The sequence below is a fragment of the Callorhinchus milii genome, unplaced genomic scaffold (assembly GCF_018977255.1).
Source record: "Callorhinchus milii isolate IMCB2004 unplaced genomic scaffold, IMCB_Cmil_1.0 Scaffold36, whole genome shotgun sequence".
Lineage (NCBI taxonomy): Eukaryota > Metazoa > Chordata > Chondrichthyes > Chimaeriformes > Callorhinchidae > Callorhinchus > Callorhinchus milii.
In genome coordinates this window covers 400801-420497 of record NW_024704777.1, presented here as the reverse complement: position 1 = coordinate 420497, position 19697 = coordinate 400801, and the positions used below count along the sequence as shown (strand labels likewise).

At 47.6% G+C, this 19697-nt stretch overlaps 1 protein-coding gene across 1 annotated transcript; it reads left to right on the top strand.

The window, feature by feature from the left end:
- Positions 1-3623: 3623 nt before the first annotated feature.
- On the top strand, positions 3624-19259 carry LOC121851399. The gene is made up of 13 exons (XM_042345236.1): positions 3624-3667; positions 4246-4393; positions 5078-5161; positions 5300-5468; positions 7109-7144; positions 8934-9272; positions 13007-13291; positions 14548-14832; positions 15296-15394; positions 15608-15635; positions 16795-16838; positions 18101-18141; positions 18845-19259. Exons 1-13 carry the CDS (start codon positions 3624-3626, stop codon positions 18929-18931), a joined length of 1689 nt encoding a protein of 562 aa, XP_042201170.1. The 3' UTR covers positions 18932-19259.
- Positions 19260-19697: the final 438 nt, after the last annotated feature.

Below are 19697 nucleotides of genomic sequence, written 5' to 3'. Positions count from 1 at the left end.
TAGTGTACAAAGCATTTACCAGCATGAGTGGATGCAATTAGCAAGAAAGATTGGAACGTTTCTCCCCAGATTGAGAGGAGGCCTCATGGAAGTGGATCACAGTGTGAAAACAATTTGATAAAATGGACATTTATAAACTGTAAATCTAAAAGTCGGTTCATTAATAAAGAGAGCTGCACTTTGCAGCATAGCTTCAAGGAGTCCTGAAGTGGATGATGCTATACCAAATGTAAGAAAGACAACGTTATTTTTTATTTGATCTATCATGGAATTTAAGAGGATATACTTTCACAAAGAGTGTGGGCAGACTGTGGAATTTGTTGACACAATCTGTTGGTGATGTGAACATGTCAGTGTATTTAATAGGGAACTTGGTGTATTTAGAAGAGAATACAGGGAGGGGTAAATGTGGTGAACAGAGGGAATTAGGAGAGGAAATAGAGGAATGCAGGAGAGGGCAACAGAATTGTAGGCGTGTGGAATAGAACATTGTAGGAAGGGAATAGGGAGAGAGATGGAGGAAGAGATGGGAAGGAATGGACCATTTGGCTGGAATGGCCTGTTTCTCCGGATCATTCTGTTCGAATCCTTGTGCTCGATGACGAACATACAGGAAGTTTAGCTGTGACTTTCAGGTTGATGTACAGTTTTCAAATGGAAAAATCCTACAGGTCAGATATTGGTGGATACATAGGAGAGCAGATGAGTGTCTGTAAGAAATAGCAGCCTTTAAACTGATTGATAATCCAATCAAAGAAATGTGAGATTTGTCTTTTTTCCTTCAGGAAAATTTTGAGCTAATGATAGTCATTCAATTGGTAATCTATTTATTTTTTTCTCAAGAGTGATATTGGAACTATGACGCTCCTTACTGGGAAGGGTCTGATTAGTTATGAGCTCAGGTGGTAAATAAAGCGAAATGTTTCCACTATTATGCTGTACCTGTCCCGGGATTTGTGTTGCTTTGGTAAATAGAGAGTTAAATTGAGAGTTCCCCATCCCTGCTGTCTTGTCGGTTTTTGAGAACATTACAATTAGACAAGGAAGCCACTTCCAGCCTGCAATATCTCGGGTAACCACAGGGGGAGCAAACATATCTGCCTTTTGAGCTGCAGCTCAGCTATTAACAGGCAAGAGAAAAGACAGGCAGATACCGTTTGTGCAAATTATTGTAATTCATATGAAATCAGGTGGTAAAATAACTATAATTAATTCCAGCAGAATGAATATATCAAATATAACCAGGACTCTACCTGAGACACGTTATCCTCTCTATCAACGTCCAGAGGGCAATTGTGGTGTCTCTCCAAAAGTGAGACTCAGAACTACCCAGGAAGCTCACTGATTTCTGTGTCTCTTAAAGTGGTCGACACTACTGGCAAAAGAGATGGGAATTTCTCCAGATGATGGAAATTTTAATATTAGACATGATGTCAAATGGCAAAGGTAGCTGAATCACTGCTATTGTGTAGGCTTTGCAGCTTTACCGGATATACAGTACCAACCACACAAAACTCCATGCAAAAACGGCCCAATTACTTAACCAGAAGGAAAGAAAAACAGCTGAATCTAACGTGAGAGTTTTCAAAGAAGGTTCTTATTCTCCACAGTTCTCTGTGCAGAAACCCACTTTGAATCTCCAGTGTGATTTTTAACAATCATAATAATCCTTGCATTTGATATCGTGTCCTATCAGATATTCAAACCGCTTCGCAAGATATACTGGGAAGTCCTTCCGACGTGTAACACGCTTCATAAATATAATTTTGTTGTTTGTTGACGTTACTGTTGTACTGTAAAGTGTAGTGACTGTATTTTTTTGATGAAACGCAGCACTATTATATTTCAAAAACATTTTCGTGGGTCATAGCTGTATTCAGTTGGCTGCTGCGTTTCACCCAAAAAATATAGCGACAGTCCCACGTGGAGGGCGCTTTATAACTGAAAGTTGATGTTAATGTACATGTAAATTAGAAGCTACTAAAAATAATAATATGCCACTAATACTGATACAATACAAATTTTCTGATATAATATACTAATATCAACAATAGCAATAATACAAAAAACAATAATCACATCAACTGGCAATTATAGAGCCCTTTCCCTCTACACAGCGCATCGCCTCAGAGCTTAACTTTGGCAGCGCCTGACTCCGAACCGGAGGAAGAATAACAATAAAATTGAGAATCATGGTTGGCGTCTCTCTCTCGCTCTCTCTCTCTCTCTCTCCCTTTCACTGCTGTCAATCACTGATTAGAGAACGACAGAGGATAGGTGTGAGTGCGGTTCTCTCTCTCCAGTCAGTCACTGGTTACCAGGGAGACATTGGACGTGTCTCTCTCTCTCTGTCTTCTCAATCACCGTGACTGTGGGCATGTCTCTCTCTTTCCTATCAATCACCCGTTAACAGGGAGAAAGTGGGCGCATCCCTGTCAGTGAAGGGGAGGAGAGGGGAGTGCTGGCGTCACCAAGTGACGGAGGGAGAGGCGAGAGAGGGTCACACACAGCGGGAAGTTGTGAGAGAAAGAAAGAGAAGGTGAACGTGAGAGAAACAGACAGACAGAGAGAGAGAGAGGGAGAGAGAGAACGAGAGGGTGTGTATGAGAGAGAAGGGGTGTAGGAGGGACTGAGAGACAGAAAATATGGCGGCGGCAGATCAGTAGCAGGCCGCTCGCTCCCTCCCTGTGTCTCTCACACTCAGCCTCTATCTGTCCCTCTCTCTCTCTATCTCTCTCATACTCACCTTCTATCTGTCCCTCTCTCTCTCTCACACTCATCCTCTCTCTAGCCCTCTCTGTCTCTCGCACTAATTCTCTCTCTTCCCCCTCTCTCTCTGACATCACATTCACAGCCACAGCCTGCGGCACAGACCCGGAAACTACAGATCCCGGCATTCTTCACGGCCCAGGGGCCTGTGGTCACGGAGCTGGGCCGCGCTGGGCATCCTGGGAGCTGTAGTCAGAGTGTGCCACTCTGTCTCTGTGTCTCTGACTGACTGAGCTGTGAATGAGGGGCATGTCCTGACTTTCTGATATTAATCTGCAGTGTCCGTGCTCGATTAAGAGGAGAATGGATTGAGGGGCAGCTCTGAAACACAGTCACACAGACTCTCTCTCACACACACACGCACACACAGTCTCTGTGTCACACACACGCAGTCTCTATCTGTTTCTCGCACAAACACACAAACACGCACAGTCTCTCTGTCTTACACACACAGTGTCTCTCTTTCTCTGACACGCAATAATGATATAACAACAAAATTCCATTTATAGAGCGGCTTTCACGTCGGTAGGACGTCCCAAGGCGCTGGAGAGTTATGTCAGCACACGAGCAGGGGGGAAATGGTCAGGGTGAGGGGAGGGAAGGGAGGGAGGGAGCGCGGAGGGAGGGAGGAAAGGTCGAGGGGGTAGAGAGGTGATGGGAGGGAAGGGAGGTGCGAGGAGGGGGTAGAGAGTTGAGAGGGGAGCTCAAGGCACGGTCAAAGAGAAAGGTCTTGAGACGCCTTGAAGGAGGAAAGGGAGGAACCAAGGCGAACGCACTGGGGGATGGATTTCCAAAGCCTCGGGGCTGCGAGGCTGAAGGCCCGACCACCGATGTTAGGGCGGTTGGGGCGGGGGATGTGGAGCAGACCGGAGCCAAAGAAACGGCGGGTACGGGCAGGGTACGGGCATATAATACTAATACTGAAAACATATTATTATACAAATGTAACAATAATACAACCACAATAATAAAACCAATATAATAATAATTTAATAACAATAATAGTTTTTTTTCACCTATATTACCGTTTTCCGTCAATCTGTTCTGCTGCCTCTCAATTGTTGTTTTGTGGCATACATAAAAATGCGAAACTAAACTTGTATAGCGACTTGTACGTCATGAGGACGTCGCAAGTCGCTGAGCAGTCATGGATTAGGTCCTGAGCGAGTTGATGTGGTGTAGGGCGTTGGGGTGGGGGCGGAATCGACGTTGATTGATAAGGTGGAGTCCTCGATTTTGGTCTATGGGTAGAGAGTGGGGAAATACGATTAATTTGGACAGCTCTTTTAAAGAGTTGGCACGGACACGATGGGCTGAATATTTGGGGAAGTCACATTTGCGGGGCTACGAAGAGAGAGTGGGTGAATCGGATTAATTAGAAAAGCTCTTTCAAAAAGACGGCACAGACACCATGGGCTGAATGGCCTCCTCCTGTGCTGTATAATCCTATTCATTATCCTAATTTTGGGAGCATAGGTGTCTTCACCACCTTCTGCTCAGCAATTTACCAAACGATTCCGGGAAATCCAAATACACTCCCTATGAAGGCATTGCCTTCACTTACGCGTTTAGTTCAAACATTGGAGCCAAGGTGTTTATTGCTGACGTAGTAGTTCGCGTTTGGGTAACTGTTGGAGTCTAAGCAGTTAAACCCACACAGTCTGTCGTTCAGATGGCTGTCTAGCAACCTTTCCTGCTGCTTGTTCAGCTAGGACCACCTTACCGTTTGTTAGGGCTGCAGGAATAACAGGAGTTGAGTTGGAGGAATCCCTGCCCCCAGTGACAGGTCGACCTTCCGGCCCTGCCGATGAGCCAGGCTGGGCTATGCTGTCATCAGCACTGAGTGCCGCGCGATATTGCGGCGGAGCAAAGAAGGAAGTAACAACGGAAATATAAAGTCTGAGCAACAGAAAAGTGGAAGGATGTGATCCGATAGAGAGTATAAACAGAAAGCGTAAATCTGTTGCTCCAGTCTATATTTTGTTATATTTAACACCAGGTCTTATCCCTGCTACCAATCTTTCCGAAGTGTTTAACGACTGAGTATAATGTGTCATGACTATATGTTTGTATACGAACACAAAAATACGAAATTTGATAACACAGCAATGGAGAATTGTCCAATGTGAAACCAGCAAGGACTCACTTCTCCTTTCCACAACATACTCCGATGTGTGCTCAGCTCACGGCTCCCTATGAGGGCTTACTCACCATATTAAAATAGCTTATTGCTGTTATGTGAATCAGCTTCACGCTGGCCGGTTGAGTTTGAGTCTGAGGCATGTGTTGCAACAATTCCCGTTAAAAGCATCACAAGACATTCTGGTACCGCCTGGTCTCTGCAGAAAGTAAGAGAGAAAGGAGAGGCAGAGGCTGGGTCTCTGATTCACAGGTTTGAAATTCGCTCAACATCCATCTCTATATCGCAGCTCGAGTTCGTCTCTTAGTGTGTGTGCGTCACTGTGTGTGTGTCAGGCTGCTTCTTAGTGCGCTTTTTATCACAACAGCTCTGTGTGTGTCTGTGTCATAGGGATTTGGAGGTTTGGGGATCACAGTATTCCTGGCAAACGCTGCTTCAGCTATTTACTGCGTGTGGTTGATCACTACGTCTGCGGAGACCCCTCTCCTTAAGACGGACAAACACGGGACCCCAGGCTCTGTGCTCATCCTCGACATGGAGCCATTGTTTTTCATCTTCCGTGAGTATCGTTCCTTACCGATCACAGGGACGGCGCATCCAGAAAGATGGGAAGCAGAGAGGAGTGAGAGGCTTCTTGGTTGACTCTCAACTCTCCTTTCTACCCCACACACTGTGCCAAACAACACCGCATCATGGTTTCAAACAACAGGCAACCGAAACCTCCTACACGCATTCATAACATCCAGGCTTGCCTTTGCAAACTCACTGCTTTTCGGCCTGCACAACTCCTCCTTCTATAGGCGGCAGATTACCCAGAAAACTGCAGCCAGTGCCATCACCTCCACGAGGCTCTGTGACAGTATCAACCCCCATTCTTGCCAGACTCCATTGGATGAAGTTCAAGACCGTATTCTTCACCTTCAAAATCCTCCATGGCCTTGTTTCCCACCTTCAATTACGACTTCCTAACGCCCTGCGAAACTTCCCGCTCCTACCGCTCTGTGGGCTCCGTCCTGATTCACATCAACCACCTCAAACTCCCCACCATTTGCCCCACTCTCTGGAACTCCAATTTGCAGTTAAACTAGCTCGCCCCTTCCTTGTTTCCTTCAAGATCCGTCTTAACACCCTCTCCTTTGCCGTGCTTTCGATCACACCCCATTCCCCCCGTACTCTCCACACTACTTCAGGGAGTGACGGAGGTGAAAAACAGGGGCAAGAGGGGAGAGAGGTGTTAAACGATGGTGAAGGGGAGTGTTGGAGGATTTTGAGGGGGAACTCGGATTGTTGTCATTGAAAGAGAGAGGTTGAACGGGGATGGAGGCCTTTGCAAAGATAAAGTCCTCCTGGATACTTCCCCGCGTGAAGGGCGCTACATAAATGCAAGTTGTCAAAACGCAAGTTATTGCAAATGGCGAGAGCGTGAGGATAGACCAGGAAAAATAGTAGCCAGTATACACAGTCCTCACCGAAATGGAGAAATATTGTGTTCTGCCTATCAACGGGATTCGGGATAAATTTCTGTTTCTGCGTGGTCACCACACCCCATGTTCTCCAAGACTCGGAAGAGAAACATAGACGATTTTTTTTGCACAGAAAATACCATTCAGCCCATTGTTGTATTTGTGAGTCTATCAAATAATTCTTTATTCAGTCTTTTTGTCTGCTCTTACTATCATGTCTGTGCTGGTGCTCGCTCTTCCTCTGGCGTGGAGGGCGTTTTATAAATCAAAATCCAAGTTGTTGTTATTAATGTTGTTGGAGCTCTCTACACGAATCCCATTCCGAACTCTCTCTCTCGCCCATGGCTGTGCTGCTGCTCGCCCCCACACTGGAGCTCTCTATGCTAACCCCATTCCCTACTCACTCTCTCCCTCTTTTGTATGTGATGGTGCTCGTTCCACCACTGGAGCTCCCTACGCTTATCCCATTCCCTGCTCCCGCTTTGGCCATCGTGTCTGTGCTGCTGCTGGTTCCAGTACTGGAGATCTCTACTTGATTCCCGTCCACGGCTCTCTTTCTCTCTCCATGCTGCTTCTTCCCACTGGAGCCTTTTATATTGATGACGTTAAATGACTATGCTGTAGTTAAGGATCGACCATTGACGGTGTGACAGACTGAACAGATCAGGTTCTTGATTGTATGACTTTCGTTATCAATAATTCCTGCTTTGATCTTGTTTTCTTGTTCCTTGTGCAGTGCTATTTCTGGAGAGACGGACGGTGGAATCTGCAGGTTAGTGACACAAACTCACAGCCAAAAGCTGCTGTTGGAACATTTGCTTCTGAGTGTGAGTGTTGGCCTCTCTTCAGCACCTTCTGGGAACAGTAGGCGGAAACAGGGTACAATCCACAAAGCACATTAATAATAATGCTAATTATTAATAGTGCTGGTAGACAGACCTTCCGTTTGGGACTCGTGCCCTCCGTTCTAAGAATGGTGACCGGGCTTTTAGTTCTTAAACCTTGAAAGAGGCTACCTCCATATCTCCGCCTTGCCCCTTCATTATTAGGCCCTCTTAAGGGCTGTGTGCTTTGGTGGGCTAAGCATGTGTGGAGGAGCAATGCCCTGAGATTTGCGAGTTCCTCCTGGGGAGGAGGGATTGTACTGTGCTGAGGCAGCCAGGTGGTTTGGTTGGGGGACGATTGGTGCGCTATGCCTGTGATAATCTATGCCTATATAGAGGTGGGCCTGGGGTCTACTATATTTAAGGTTGGAAGTTGTTCTGTCCCCTCGGCGAGGTTTTGTGTCCTCGGTGGGTCTTTCAGCGGAGTGGGGAGAGCGGCGGCTGTGTCTAGTTTTGTTGCTGTGCCATCTGGTTGGCTGTGCCATCGGGTGTGGAAATGTACCCTGCGGAGCGTGTGTACAATCTTGGGGTTGACGGGCTTTTCCTGGCAGAGTGGCTGCTCTCTGCGCTGGGGGGTGGGGTGGGGCGGAGGTGTGTTACCGGGGAGTTGGAACTCCGCCCTGAAGGAAGGACTGTACCCTTCAGTGAGGGGTTTCAGCCTTATGTGGAAGAGTTGCGGCCAGGTTTGAGGGGCCGTGTCTTGATGGGATTTGACCTTGGTTGGATTTTGTGCTGTGCAGGAGGCGCTGGGCGCTATGCAGGGGCATATGCAAATGGGAGGGTCTTTCCAATTGTGAGTTCGTACCTGTGCCTATTGGCTGCTGGACTTGGGAGGTGGCTGCGATCTTGGGAGGCGACACCTGTTCCCTGAGTTCGTTGTGCTTGAAGTTCTGTGTCAGCTGGTGTTGGGCTCTGCTGCAGTTGCTGTTCCTGGGATGTCAGCTGTGCTCTGGGGGTAGGTGTGGGAAGGATCAAGAGGCTGCAGCATCTTGGATGGGGGAGGATTTTAGCCTGGGTGTGTCGTCTGTGCAATCGTAGAAGGTTTGTGACCGATGGTGGGTCTTTGTCTGGAGCGAGCTGTGGCCAGTGTGTTTGTGCTTTGGGGTTTTAAGGCTGTGGCCTGTGGTTAGCTATTACCTTGGTGGTGGAGTGGAGAGTTTTTTTGCCCTGAGTATATTTGACTTTGGGTTGCGGAAGCTGACTGACTGGAAGTCTAAATTTCTTTTATTGTGTATAAACTGTGTAACGTGGCCTGACACAAACCTGAGCCACTAGTACACTAATAAAACGACAATATCTGTGTCTATATCTGTTTATCTGTCAACAAACGCAATAACCAATTGAGCTACAGATATTATTTGTAACTTACCAGGAATATCTTGCATGCCTAATATCATGGGCGCAGTTTCGGGGATCTACTGCCGTTGCTGAGTTTTATTTAATAAAATTACATAATTTAACCACAATAAGGATGTATGTATAAAGTATAATATAATATTATAAAGTATAATATTCTTATATGAAGTATGATAGCATCAGATATAATAATCTAATATAAACTATAAAGTCTAAAATAAATTGTAATAATCTAATATATGTACATTGTATTCTATTACGCTGGGTGACTGGAAGTCAAGCAGGAATCAAACACTAAATACAGTGTGCAATATTTTACAGAGAATGTGGGTGTGAGGCTGGTGAATGGCGGCAGCCCATGTGCCGGGAGAGTGGAGATTTACCAAGGAGGATATTGGGGCTCAGTGGATGGCTATAGCTATGACTATGGGTATGTTCTGACCTGGAATATGAAGGCCGCGGCTGTGGTGTGTCAGGAGTTGGGATGTGGAGCCGCGCTGTCAGCATCAGTAGGAGCTCACTTTGGGGAAGGATCAGGCTATGTTGTGACATATAATATTCGGTGCAAAGGGAGCGAGTCTGCTCTGAGGGATTGTCCCTCAGCGACCTGGAATCATTATTACCGGACGCACTCCAATGATGCTGGAGTCATCTGCTCAGGTAAATAAGTGTATCTTTGATCATCACGTCGTTCTCGGAGTGGACTGGTTGGTGACCACGATGTGGGTTGGAGGGGCACGGAAGGTTGCAAGGGATCGGGTGCAAAAAAAAAAAAGTGGCTGAACACGGGGGGCGTTGACCGCAGTAGTTTTGAGTACGGAGTGTGGGGATGAGAGACAGAGTGAGGCAGAGCACACGGGCTGTGAGCACAGTGGAGTGAACACGCGGGTTGGAGTGCTGGAGTGGGGGTTTGGCAGAGAGAGGCTGAGCACGAGATCGAGGGGTTTGAGCAAAGGGGAGGACAGCAAAATGGGGTGAATAGAGTGGGTTGTTCACAGGTGTGGTTACCATAGGTTAACTGACATTAAAACAATGTGATGAGCAAAGGGAAGCGAGCACAGGGAGGGAAGCACAGCTTGATCGAGCAAAGTTGGAGTGACCAGCCGTTGTTGGGTTGTGAGACGGCAGCAGCACAGAGGGCCGAGACAGGGTTGAAAAGAAGTTGGGGAGCACTGCGATGTGAGCACAGGGTATACGCATAGGAGGAAGTGCGAGCACAGTATTGGCACAACGGGAGAGCCCGGGGGGGGGGTGGGGACGAAGAGAGGGTCTCTGATCTGAGGGACATGATCACAGCGGTTTGAACACAGGATATGAGCACAGATGTTGTGTGAGAAGATCTCAAGGGTGAGCACATGTGCGTGATCACAAATGGGTGAGCAAAGTGGAGATGAGCGTAGTGAGGGGAGCGCAGGAACCTGAGCATGTGGTGTGGAGATGCACAAGCATGGTAGCAGAGGTGAGAGCACAATGGGGCAGCACAGGGTTGGAAAGCAAAGGGCGGCTTGATCATTGGGTATGAGCACAAGTGGGGAGCACAGAGACAGCACAGGGAAGCACAGTTCAAGCATTGTGGGGAACCACAGTGAAGTAACAGAGGTGCGAATAGGTTAGAAAAAGAATGGTGGTGTGCACAACGGGTTTAACACAGCTGCCTGAGCAGGAGAGATTCAGCATGCGAGGGTTCAGCACATGCTGAGGACAGGGAGTGGGGGAGCGAAAGGGGAGCTCAACACAGGGAGTGTACAGAGGTTGTGAATAAGCGGTGTTAGCACAGGGTAATGAGCACAGTGGGATTCGGCACAACGTTTTGAGCACAGGGGACGTGAGCACAGGAAGAGGGCATCGGAGGTTCAGAAGCGGAAGAGGGCAAAGGTTGAGTGAGCACAGTAAAATGGCACAGCGTGTTGAGCACAGAAAGAGGGGACAGGATGGGTAAAAGTGGAGGTAAACCCAAGGAGGATACATAGGTGGTGTGAGGACAAGGGGTTTGAGCACAGGAGTGGGGTTGAAATGGGGGCTTCGATGTGAGCAAAAGGAGGGGCCTGAGCAAAACGGAGTTTAAGAACAGGATGCCGAACATATTGGTGATGAGCAGAAGGACCGGGTGCACACAGGTTGTGGTGGCAAAGGTGAATGAGTACAGTGGCTGAGCATAAGGGACTCGGGTGAGCACATAAAGGCGAGTGAGCAAGGAAGCTGCCAAGCACGGAAGGTAGTGAGCACAGTGGTTAGTGAGCACAGTGGATGGTGAGTGAAGGGGGCTGAGCAAAGGGGATTGAGCACATGGTTCCAAGCACAGGGGGTTGGTGAGCACAGGGAGCTAAGCACAGGAGCGTAGCTGAGAAAACAGGATGGTGAATATAGACGAGTGAACACAGTGGGAGGAGGAAATATAGGCAGAAGTAAGGGAGGATGTGAACAGGGGTGTGAGCACAGATGTTGGGAGCACAAGATGTGTGAGCGCAGAGTGGCGTGAGCACAGGGGTTGAACAAAGGAGGTGCGAACATAGGAGGTGAGCACATTAGTGCCAGCACTGGTGTGTGATCACAGCGGAGGGTAAGCACTGGTGGGTGAACACAGCGTGTACAAGCGTTGGTCCATTACAAAGGGGATGCCTGGCAGAGCACAGAGTGGAGTGAGCACAAGGTGGGGATTAAGATAAGGAGGGCTGAGCACAGAGGTGATGTGCAGAAGTCGTGCAAGCACGGGGGAGTGAGCAGCTGTGGTTAGCAGATGTGGTAAGCAGAGAGGGTGAGCACATGACTAGGGGTGGATGAGTATATTGATGCGGACGTAGCAACAGGAGAGTTGAGCACAGCGGTGGAGGACAGGGTGAGAGCACAATGAGGGGACACAATGTGCGAGATCACTGTGTGTGAGCAAATGGGCTGAGCAAACGGGCACTGAGCAGTGGGGGTTGAAGACATGGGATGAGCACAGTGTGTGGCAAAGGTGCGGGTGAGCACAGGCTTGGTGTGTACAGAATGCGGGTTGGGGGATGAGCACAGGGCTGTAAGCAGAGGATTGAAAACTGTGGGTGTTGAGCACAAGGAGCGTGAGCGTGATCACGATGAGTGGGTTTGAGCCCAGGAGATTTGAGGCCCGGTGTGTGAGCAGAAGGGGTGAGCAAAGAGGATGTGAGCACAGGCGGTGTAAAAACATAAAGGGGGTGGGAGCAACAGGAGAGATGAGCGCATGAAGGTTAGAGTAGGTTTGGTGAGCACAGTTGGGGTGAGCACAAAGGGTTTGAGCACAGGAGATGAGCACAGGGAGCATCGCATATGGGGGCGAACACAGAGGGTGAGCACAGAGGTGGTGAGCAGAATGGGGTTGCGCACAGAGGGCCTGAGCAAGGCGTTGAGCACAGGATGGGTGAGCACATTGTGTGTGCCCAGGTTGGGTTAGCACAGGTGATGTGCACAGGTGTCTGAGTGAGCAAAGAGTTATAGCATAGGCAGGGTTAACCCAGAAGTGTTGAGTACACCGTGGTGAGCACAGAAGGTGAGCATAGTGAGGTTTGAGAATAGATGGTGGCTGAGCAGAGTGTGCGGCTGTCATGGGGGTAGGGGAGCCCAGGTAGCGTGTGTGTTGCGGTTGTGCTGGGGAGAGGGTCAGGGGCTGAGCACAGGACGAGCTGCTGAGTGGGTGCAAATTATCTGGTGTCATTGACTTGTGACTAATGATAGATAGAAAAATTACAGGACTCAGGTCCTTAAACCAACAACAGTTAGTGACCAGCGCCGCTCATGTCGGGAGGACATTCCAACGTTCTGCAAATGAACCTCACCAACACCAGGTATTTAAAACCACGGCCAATAATCGCAATAATTATTTGAGCACTGCAAACTTTCCGTAGTGACTTAACGCAACTGTTAAGTCAATGACCAATTTTATTTGAGAATTATCGGCAAAGTCACCACGAGAAATTCCCTTCTGGTTTTGAATATTGGCCCGAGATGTGTAACCTCTGCCTGAAAAGGAGGCAGCAAGCGATCAGGCACCACGAGCCCCACCCTGGCCCCGAGCCCCACCCTGGCCCCGAGCCCCACCTTGGCCCCGAGCCCCACCCTGGCCCCGAGCTCCACCCTGGCCCCAAAACCCTCCCTGACACCGAGATCACACTGACCTGGACCTCACACCGATAACCAGCGCACACTAACTCCCAGCTCACACTGACCTCGAGCTCACAGAAAAGTGTGTAACTGCAGCAGAAACCCAGCGTACAATAAACCGTGTTAACATCAATCCACGACTCTGCCTCGTATTTGTCCTCAGACAGAAACATTCTCAAAGGCTGAGGCTGCACTCATTGTCGGTACGGATGTTTACTGTCACAGCTTACATTAGAGGGAGTGTTTGCAACATTATTTCTACGGTGTTTTTACTGCAGATTCGCTCCAGAAAACCAACATTTCCCTGAATCCAGATTCCCGGGCGTTTGTGAGAGGGGAAAGCGCTGAGATCTCGTGTTCTGGGAACTATCCTGGCAGCAAATGCTCTTTTTTCAGAGACGGAGAGTTTATCACATCACAAAGAGCTGCAAACAACAGCAACGCTGTAACTTTCATTCCATCGGAGATCAGGGCAGGCAATTACTGGTGTAAATGTGTTAAAAATATGGACGGGCGAGAGCTCACATTCCCAGAGAGCGAACGAATGGGAATCAATGTGTGGGGTAAGTGCGAATGTCTGGAGACTCTCACCAAACACTCACTGCCCCCTTGTGTCCAATCACAGCGATCACAGTACACTTCTCCCATCCTATCCTTCCTACTCTTCCGCCCGCTCCGTGACACGAGGCTCATGCCATTCTCTACAGAGCTTTGGCCCTCTACCCTCCTCAGTCTATCCTGTCTCCGCCTCTCCTCCCTCTCACCCGCGACTCTCCCTCTCTATCGTTCCCCGGCATTTTCTTCCCACTCTCTCCCCCATCTTGCACAATTTTCATCCCATTTTGACCCCCTCTATAATCGCTCGCCCCATCATTCTCCGGGGTCTACATCCTTCTCTTCACCCAATCTCTCCTCCCCGCTTCTCCACCCCTAGCTACCCTTCCTTCCCCCGCTCACTCTCCCCTTCAAGCCTCTCCCCCTCACTCCTCTCTCTTCCCATCCACGCTCCCTCTCTACCATTTTCCCCTTCCTCGTTCGCCTCTCTCCCTCCCTACTCCAACCAACACAACCCACTTCTATATCTCGGTGAATGGCACACTTTCTGCTCATCATTCCCAGAGGCTGGTACCTGCGGGTCAGTGAAAACCAAACCCCAGAGTGTGCACATAGCTGCTTTTGCTGTGGATGGCTGGCAAGCTTTAGCTTTAGCACATTACCTGTTGGAACTTTATCTTCTGCTTTTCACAGAATTGATTGTAATCATAAACTGCCACCAGTGTTTGGTTTGCCCTTCCATTTCCTGCCGATGAGCCAGGCTGGTCTGCTCTATCACCATGAATGCCCTGAAATACTGAGTAGCCACCTCTCTTAGGAACAAGACAAGAGACAAATCGCGGTGGCCTCAATTCTGATAATCTGGTGCCAAACGCATCTGCATATAACCCGTTCAACTGCAGTTACTCGACGTCATGTGTATGTCTGGATTCCACTTAAATGTGTTTGAAACACAACTGAAGACAACACGAGAGGACCAGGCTGAATCCACGGACTCCTATCCCAGCCTGGAACTGTATGTTAAACGAGTCCCTGGCCTCACTGCCCTCCCTGGCCACCCCGCACACAGCCTTCTCTCCCCATTCGTCTCTGCGAATAAATAATTACTGGGTTCTGTTCTAAAACTGTCCCTCAAATTATCTCCCTCTCCTAATCATACGGACGCCTCCTCCAGGCAGGGAACAATGCAAATGAAAAATGTTATTCTCACCAAAACCGTGTGCAGCTCCAGAGCGAGATTATCTTTACTGTGCTTTATTTCCAGATCCGCTTCAGAAACCCACAATTTCTCTGAATCCAGATTCCCGGGTAATTGTGAGAGGGGAAAGACCTGAGATCTCGTGTTCTGGGAATTATCCTGGCACAAATTTCTCTTTATACAGAGACGGCGAGTTTATCACATCACAACCAGCTCCAAAGAATAACAACAAGGCCATATTCGCCACTCCGGAGATCATTACAGGAAACTACATTTGTAAATATATTGCACGCATAGACGGACGACAATTCACATCACCAGAGAGCGAGCGAATGGGAATCTCTGTGCGGGGTAAGAGCTGAGCAAAATCTCACACAATGAACTATAATGGCCGAGGGGAGAAATAACACTTCATAGTGACAGATCTTCTCATCAACCTTCTGCCTATGAGCTAGTTTGGCATGGAGTAGTGCTGGCCCGGCTTGCTCAGGGAAGGGCTAGAGACCGACGTCAAAGGTGGGCTTGATTATGATGTTCGAGAGCTTATCGGATAACCAGCTCAGCCGCTGAAGATCCGCTGCTTATCTCACTCTCCTCAGGGCCTGTGTCCAGAAGCTTTCCTCACTTGGACAGACTGGAGGGAAATTGGGCTATTTTCATTCGAACAGGGATATTTGAGAGAAAACTTTACTTTCTACAGTAGTTTTACATCAAGAGGTGATGAAAACCTGATTGAGCTCTTTAAAATGATGTGTTATGTTCCGATATTCGCTATTAAAAAGTACAAATAACGCTTTGCCCTTTTCCTTTCTAGGATACTGGACCTGGATGCACACTGTAGGACTTGCTGTGGGGATCGTCACTGCTACAGTGATCACTGTGTTTACACTTGGTTTATGTGTGTATAAGAGAGGTAAGTGTCTATTTATGTCAGGGAATATAGTGTATAGTTTTTGGGGAAAAAGGAATAGCCAGCAATGTCTAAGTTGCGGGCAAGAATTTACACTTGATAACGGGTGTCTGTGAATGCCTTTTGACACAGGATATAATGCCTATTATCAACATAAACACAATGTGAAACCACTGCTGACGAATTTTTTACATGTAAGAAATTTTGCATTTGCAGGTAAACACAACAGTTCAATAGAGAAATGGTGAGAACATTTCTACTATAATCACATTCCCTGTTCTCGTCACAGTCTGTATTTGCTGATGCCCGATACCCACTGGAACTCTCTTCTGTAACCCCATTCCCCAGTCTCTATCCACTGTGTTTCTGCTTGGGCTTGCTCTCTAACTGTAATCTGTCTCCGCTATTCTCTCCCCAATATATTTGTGCTGCTGCTAGCTCCACATTGGCGCTCTTTGCTCTGGTCCCATTCCCTGCTTTCTCCACATCGTGTATTTGCTGGTGTTGGCTCCCACATTCGAGCTCTTTACACCAATCCCTCTCTCTGCTCTGTCCCCATTGTGTATGCGACAGTGTTTGCTCCCCCACGCAGCGGCAGGGCTAGGGTGCTCGTAACTGGACAGGTAGTGGGAAGCTTGCTGGGCATTGCCATCAATAGCAAGCTATGTAGGTTTAATTGTTTGCTCGTTGCCCCGTTTAGTGACCCTAATTAGTGGCTAGTTACTCCGATACAAGCCGTGACTCTCAACAGCCTGAGCATAATCCCAGTGGTGGTCAGGTTGGCAGAAATTCAGCATATTAACTGCAAACACAGGCGGCGTGAGTGAAAATCTTCAGCACAATGATGGCTTTCCACAATGATCAGACACCTGGCTGCCTTCCCCCAACCCCATCAATCTTAATTCAAAATCCTCCAGGTAAATAATTGCAACCGGTCACTTTCTTACCCCCGGTCTCCCACACATTTCCTCTCTAAAACACACCCCAACCCCCACAACCAGCCTTCCCAACCGCACCACATCACCAGCAGCTCCCCTCCACCACCAGGCGCCTACCCACCACCCCTCCTCACACACACACACACACAAACACGCTATCTCCATACCAGGCCAGGACTCTGCCTTTGAAGCGGCGTGTAAATCAACGTCTGGCAAACTTCCTGCTGTTTTCAGAAATCAAGAAGCAGACACAGTGGCAAACAAAAGGCGGCCATTCGGCCCCTAGTGTCTTTTATGGTCCTTCAACAGCAGTTCTGTCAATGCCATTTCCGCACGGTTTCCCGCAGACAACAGAAATTAGTTGGTGCTAAGCCCAATGACAAGCGCAGGTCTGAGCTCTCTAATCCTTCTGCGTAAAGCAGAAAGGAATTCATCACTCTCAACTCTCTGTTTTTTTTCACTCAGGAACGTACCCACGGGAGGCGGCCCGCAAACTAGCAGCAATATATGTGAGTGATAGATTTCCTGGGTTTGAGCCCAGGGGGTAAGTTCAGAAACAGGCTTGCAAAGCCGAGTGTCCAAGCCCCACAAACAAATATCGCTTGCACATGAGCCTCCTCTTAACAAGAGGGCAATGGTCTCCCAGCCACTCTCTCTGGCTCTGTCACTCTCCGTCTTTCTTGCGCTGTCTGTATGCAACTGTCTGTGTGTCTCTGCGCCGTTTGTGTTTGTGCGTGTGTGTCTGTCTATTTACTGCTCTGTCTCTGTTTGTCTGTTTATTTGACTGTTTGTTTCATTGGTCGTCTGTCCAAATGTGTGTATGTCTTTGTGCCTGTCTCTTTGTCTGTGTATGTCTTTGTGTCTTTCCACGTATCGGTGTGCGTGTGTCTGTCTGTGTGTGTTTGTGTGTGTGTCTGCGTACCTGTCTGCTTATCTAAATGCGTATTTTTCTGTGCATATGCTCTCAATTATTTATCTGAAGTACAACTGTTTGAAGGGTTGTGTGCTAAAGTTTTGATGATAAAACAGTGTCCAGTCTGCCTTCTCAGGTTGATATTGAAAAGCTCACAGCATTATTCAAAACCAAATTTCTCTTTCCCTGTATCGTTGCCGACAATCCCGCAAATAAAATAGGTTATTCACCGTTTGTGGGGCACTGCCTTACGGAATTAGCTCTTGTTTTTCAATCATAAACTAATTTCAATCCACTACAGTCAATCTTGTTAAGCGATTTGGGATAACTTGATGACATCAAACTGTTTCTTTCAAATGCAAAGATTATTAATATAGTAGTCTGTGTAATAGTTATTATTATTATAATAATAATAATTATCCTTGCATTTGGTATAGCGCTTTTCACGTTGGGAGGACGTCCCAAAGCGCTTCACAGAATATACTGTGAAGTGAATAGAGTGTATATTTGTGGGCGAACGCGGCAGCCAATTTCGCACAGCAATGTCCCACAAACAGTCGTAGATTGAAAATGACGAGTCTATTTTTGTTTTTTGGGTTTTGGTTTGGGAGGGTTTATTATTAGGCTCTGTGTGGAGTAAGGAAACTTGCCCAAGGTTTCGCCCTCTGCCTGGAATTGAACTCAGGTCTCTCACTTGCAAAGCGATTGCTGAAACCACTGAGCTACAGGACTCCACTTTATTGTTATTATCGTTGATAATTGACCGTTCTAATTTTTGATATCCTTAGTAATATGAGTACATGACAATGAATGTTATTGAAACGTGCCGGTGTTAAATCACGTTTGTTTTTGTTTCAGATGTGACGTTGAGAATGGTTGAATGTTCGGTACCACCAGCGGTGAGCATTGACCCCTTTATTGGCCTTCAGCCAAACTCAGTCCCTGTGTCAGCCCAACACAGGCTCTGTGCCAGCTCAGCTCAGCCTGTTTCAGCCCAGCTCTTCACTGCTCAGACAAGCTCAGCCCTTTGTCAGCCCTGTTCAGCTCTACGTCTGCCTAGGTCTAAGTCAGCGCTGTGTGTGTGTTTGAGTGTGTGTGATTATGACTGTGTGTATGTGTTTGCCTGTGTTTGTCTTTGTGTTCCATTTGTGTGTCTCTGCTTGTATCTGTGCATGCTCTGTGGGTGCGTGTTTGTGCGAGTGTATTTACGTACCCTATCACATCGGCAGGACTTCCCAAGGCAATTTGACATTCAACGATTTGGACCAAAGTTGGCGGTTGGGTCCAAGAGGGTGAATGGCAGGATCGGAAAGGATAGGAATGTGGCCGAAGGCACGGTCGAAGGGGAGGATTTTCAGAATGGCTTTGCAGGCAAGGGAGGGAGCGAGACAAAGTAACAGAGTGATAGTTTTTAAGGGTGGGGACAGAGTGACTGCAACACCGACTGCAGCCACACACATTCAATATCACTCACATACACACAAACATACACACACACACGCGCGCGCTCACACTGCCTCTTTTGTTTAGGGTCTCCCAGAGTTTGTTCATATGTTTCCCCATGATCGTCCACCCATGTGCTCATTTTTGGCTTGTTTGCAGGACGTTGATATCACCGACGCCAAAGGAACTTTAGACGCCTCAGCCGGTGCGGATGATGGACCAGTCAACGCCACGGTCAGAGCGTAGCGAAGTGATCAGTAACCATCACCTGCACTCTCTCCGCTCTAAGTCTCCTCGTCATTCCCTGTGGTGAATACCAACATAAGAGAGTGGGAGAGAGAGAATAGCCGCATCTTTGTCTTTATCAGAAGTAAAACTTCCTTCGTCACAGCGGCAGCTGTGTTTTATAGAATATAATAAATGATTTTGCTCTCTTCTCGTCTTCTGCACAACAAGACACGCTTGCGAATTGAATTGATTGATTATAAGTGGGCCAAATTGTGCACAGCAGAGTAATGTAAACAGTGATCCATTTCATATTATATTTTTGAAGGATTACTATCAGCCTTGTGCAGGAATCAAACTTGCCCAAAGTTTCCTCTGCTGGGCAAGCGAATCCACGTCTCTCGCTTGTCGAAGCGAGTGACCCGGTGTTGCAGGACTCCGGATGTGTTAGAAGTTGATGTAATAGTCTGCGTTTTTTAATCATAATCAGCTGATGGGAACGTATCCAAGCGATTGGTAAATCAAAGTCAATATATTGATCCGATTAACCCACTACAGTGATCTTTACTAATCTGTGATCAACTTTAATTTGACAACTAACCTGTCGTCAGCATTCGTTTGATTTGATGAAATGTATAATTTTGATGATATGTAAGATTTCAAACCTTTTATTAAATTTTACTATTTGCATGGAAATGTGTGTCAGTTCATACTTCACAAACTAAATAACGCTTAAATGTGTCGGATCTCATTGTTTAAACAACCTAAAAATAGCTATCAGTTTGGG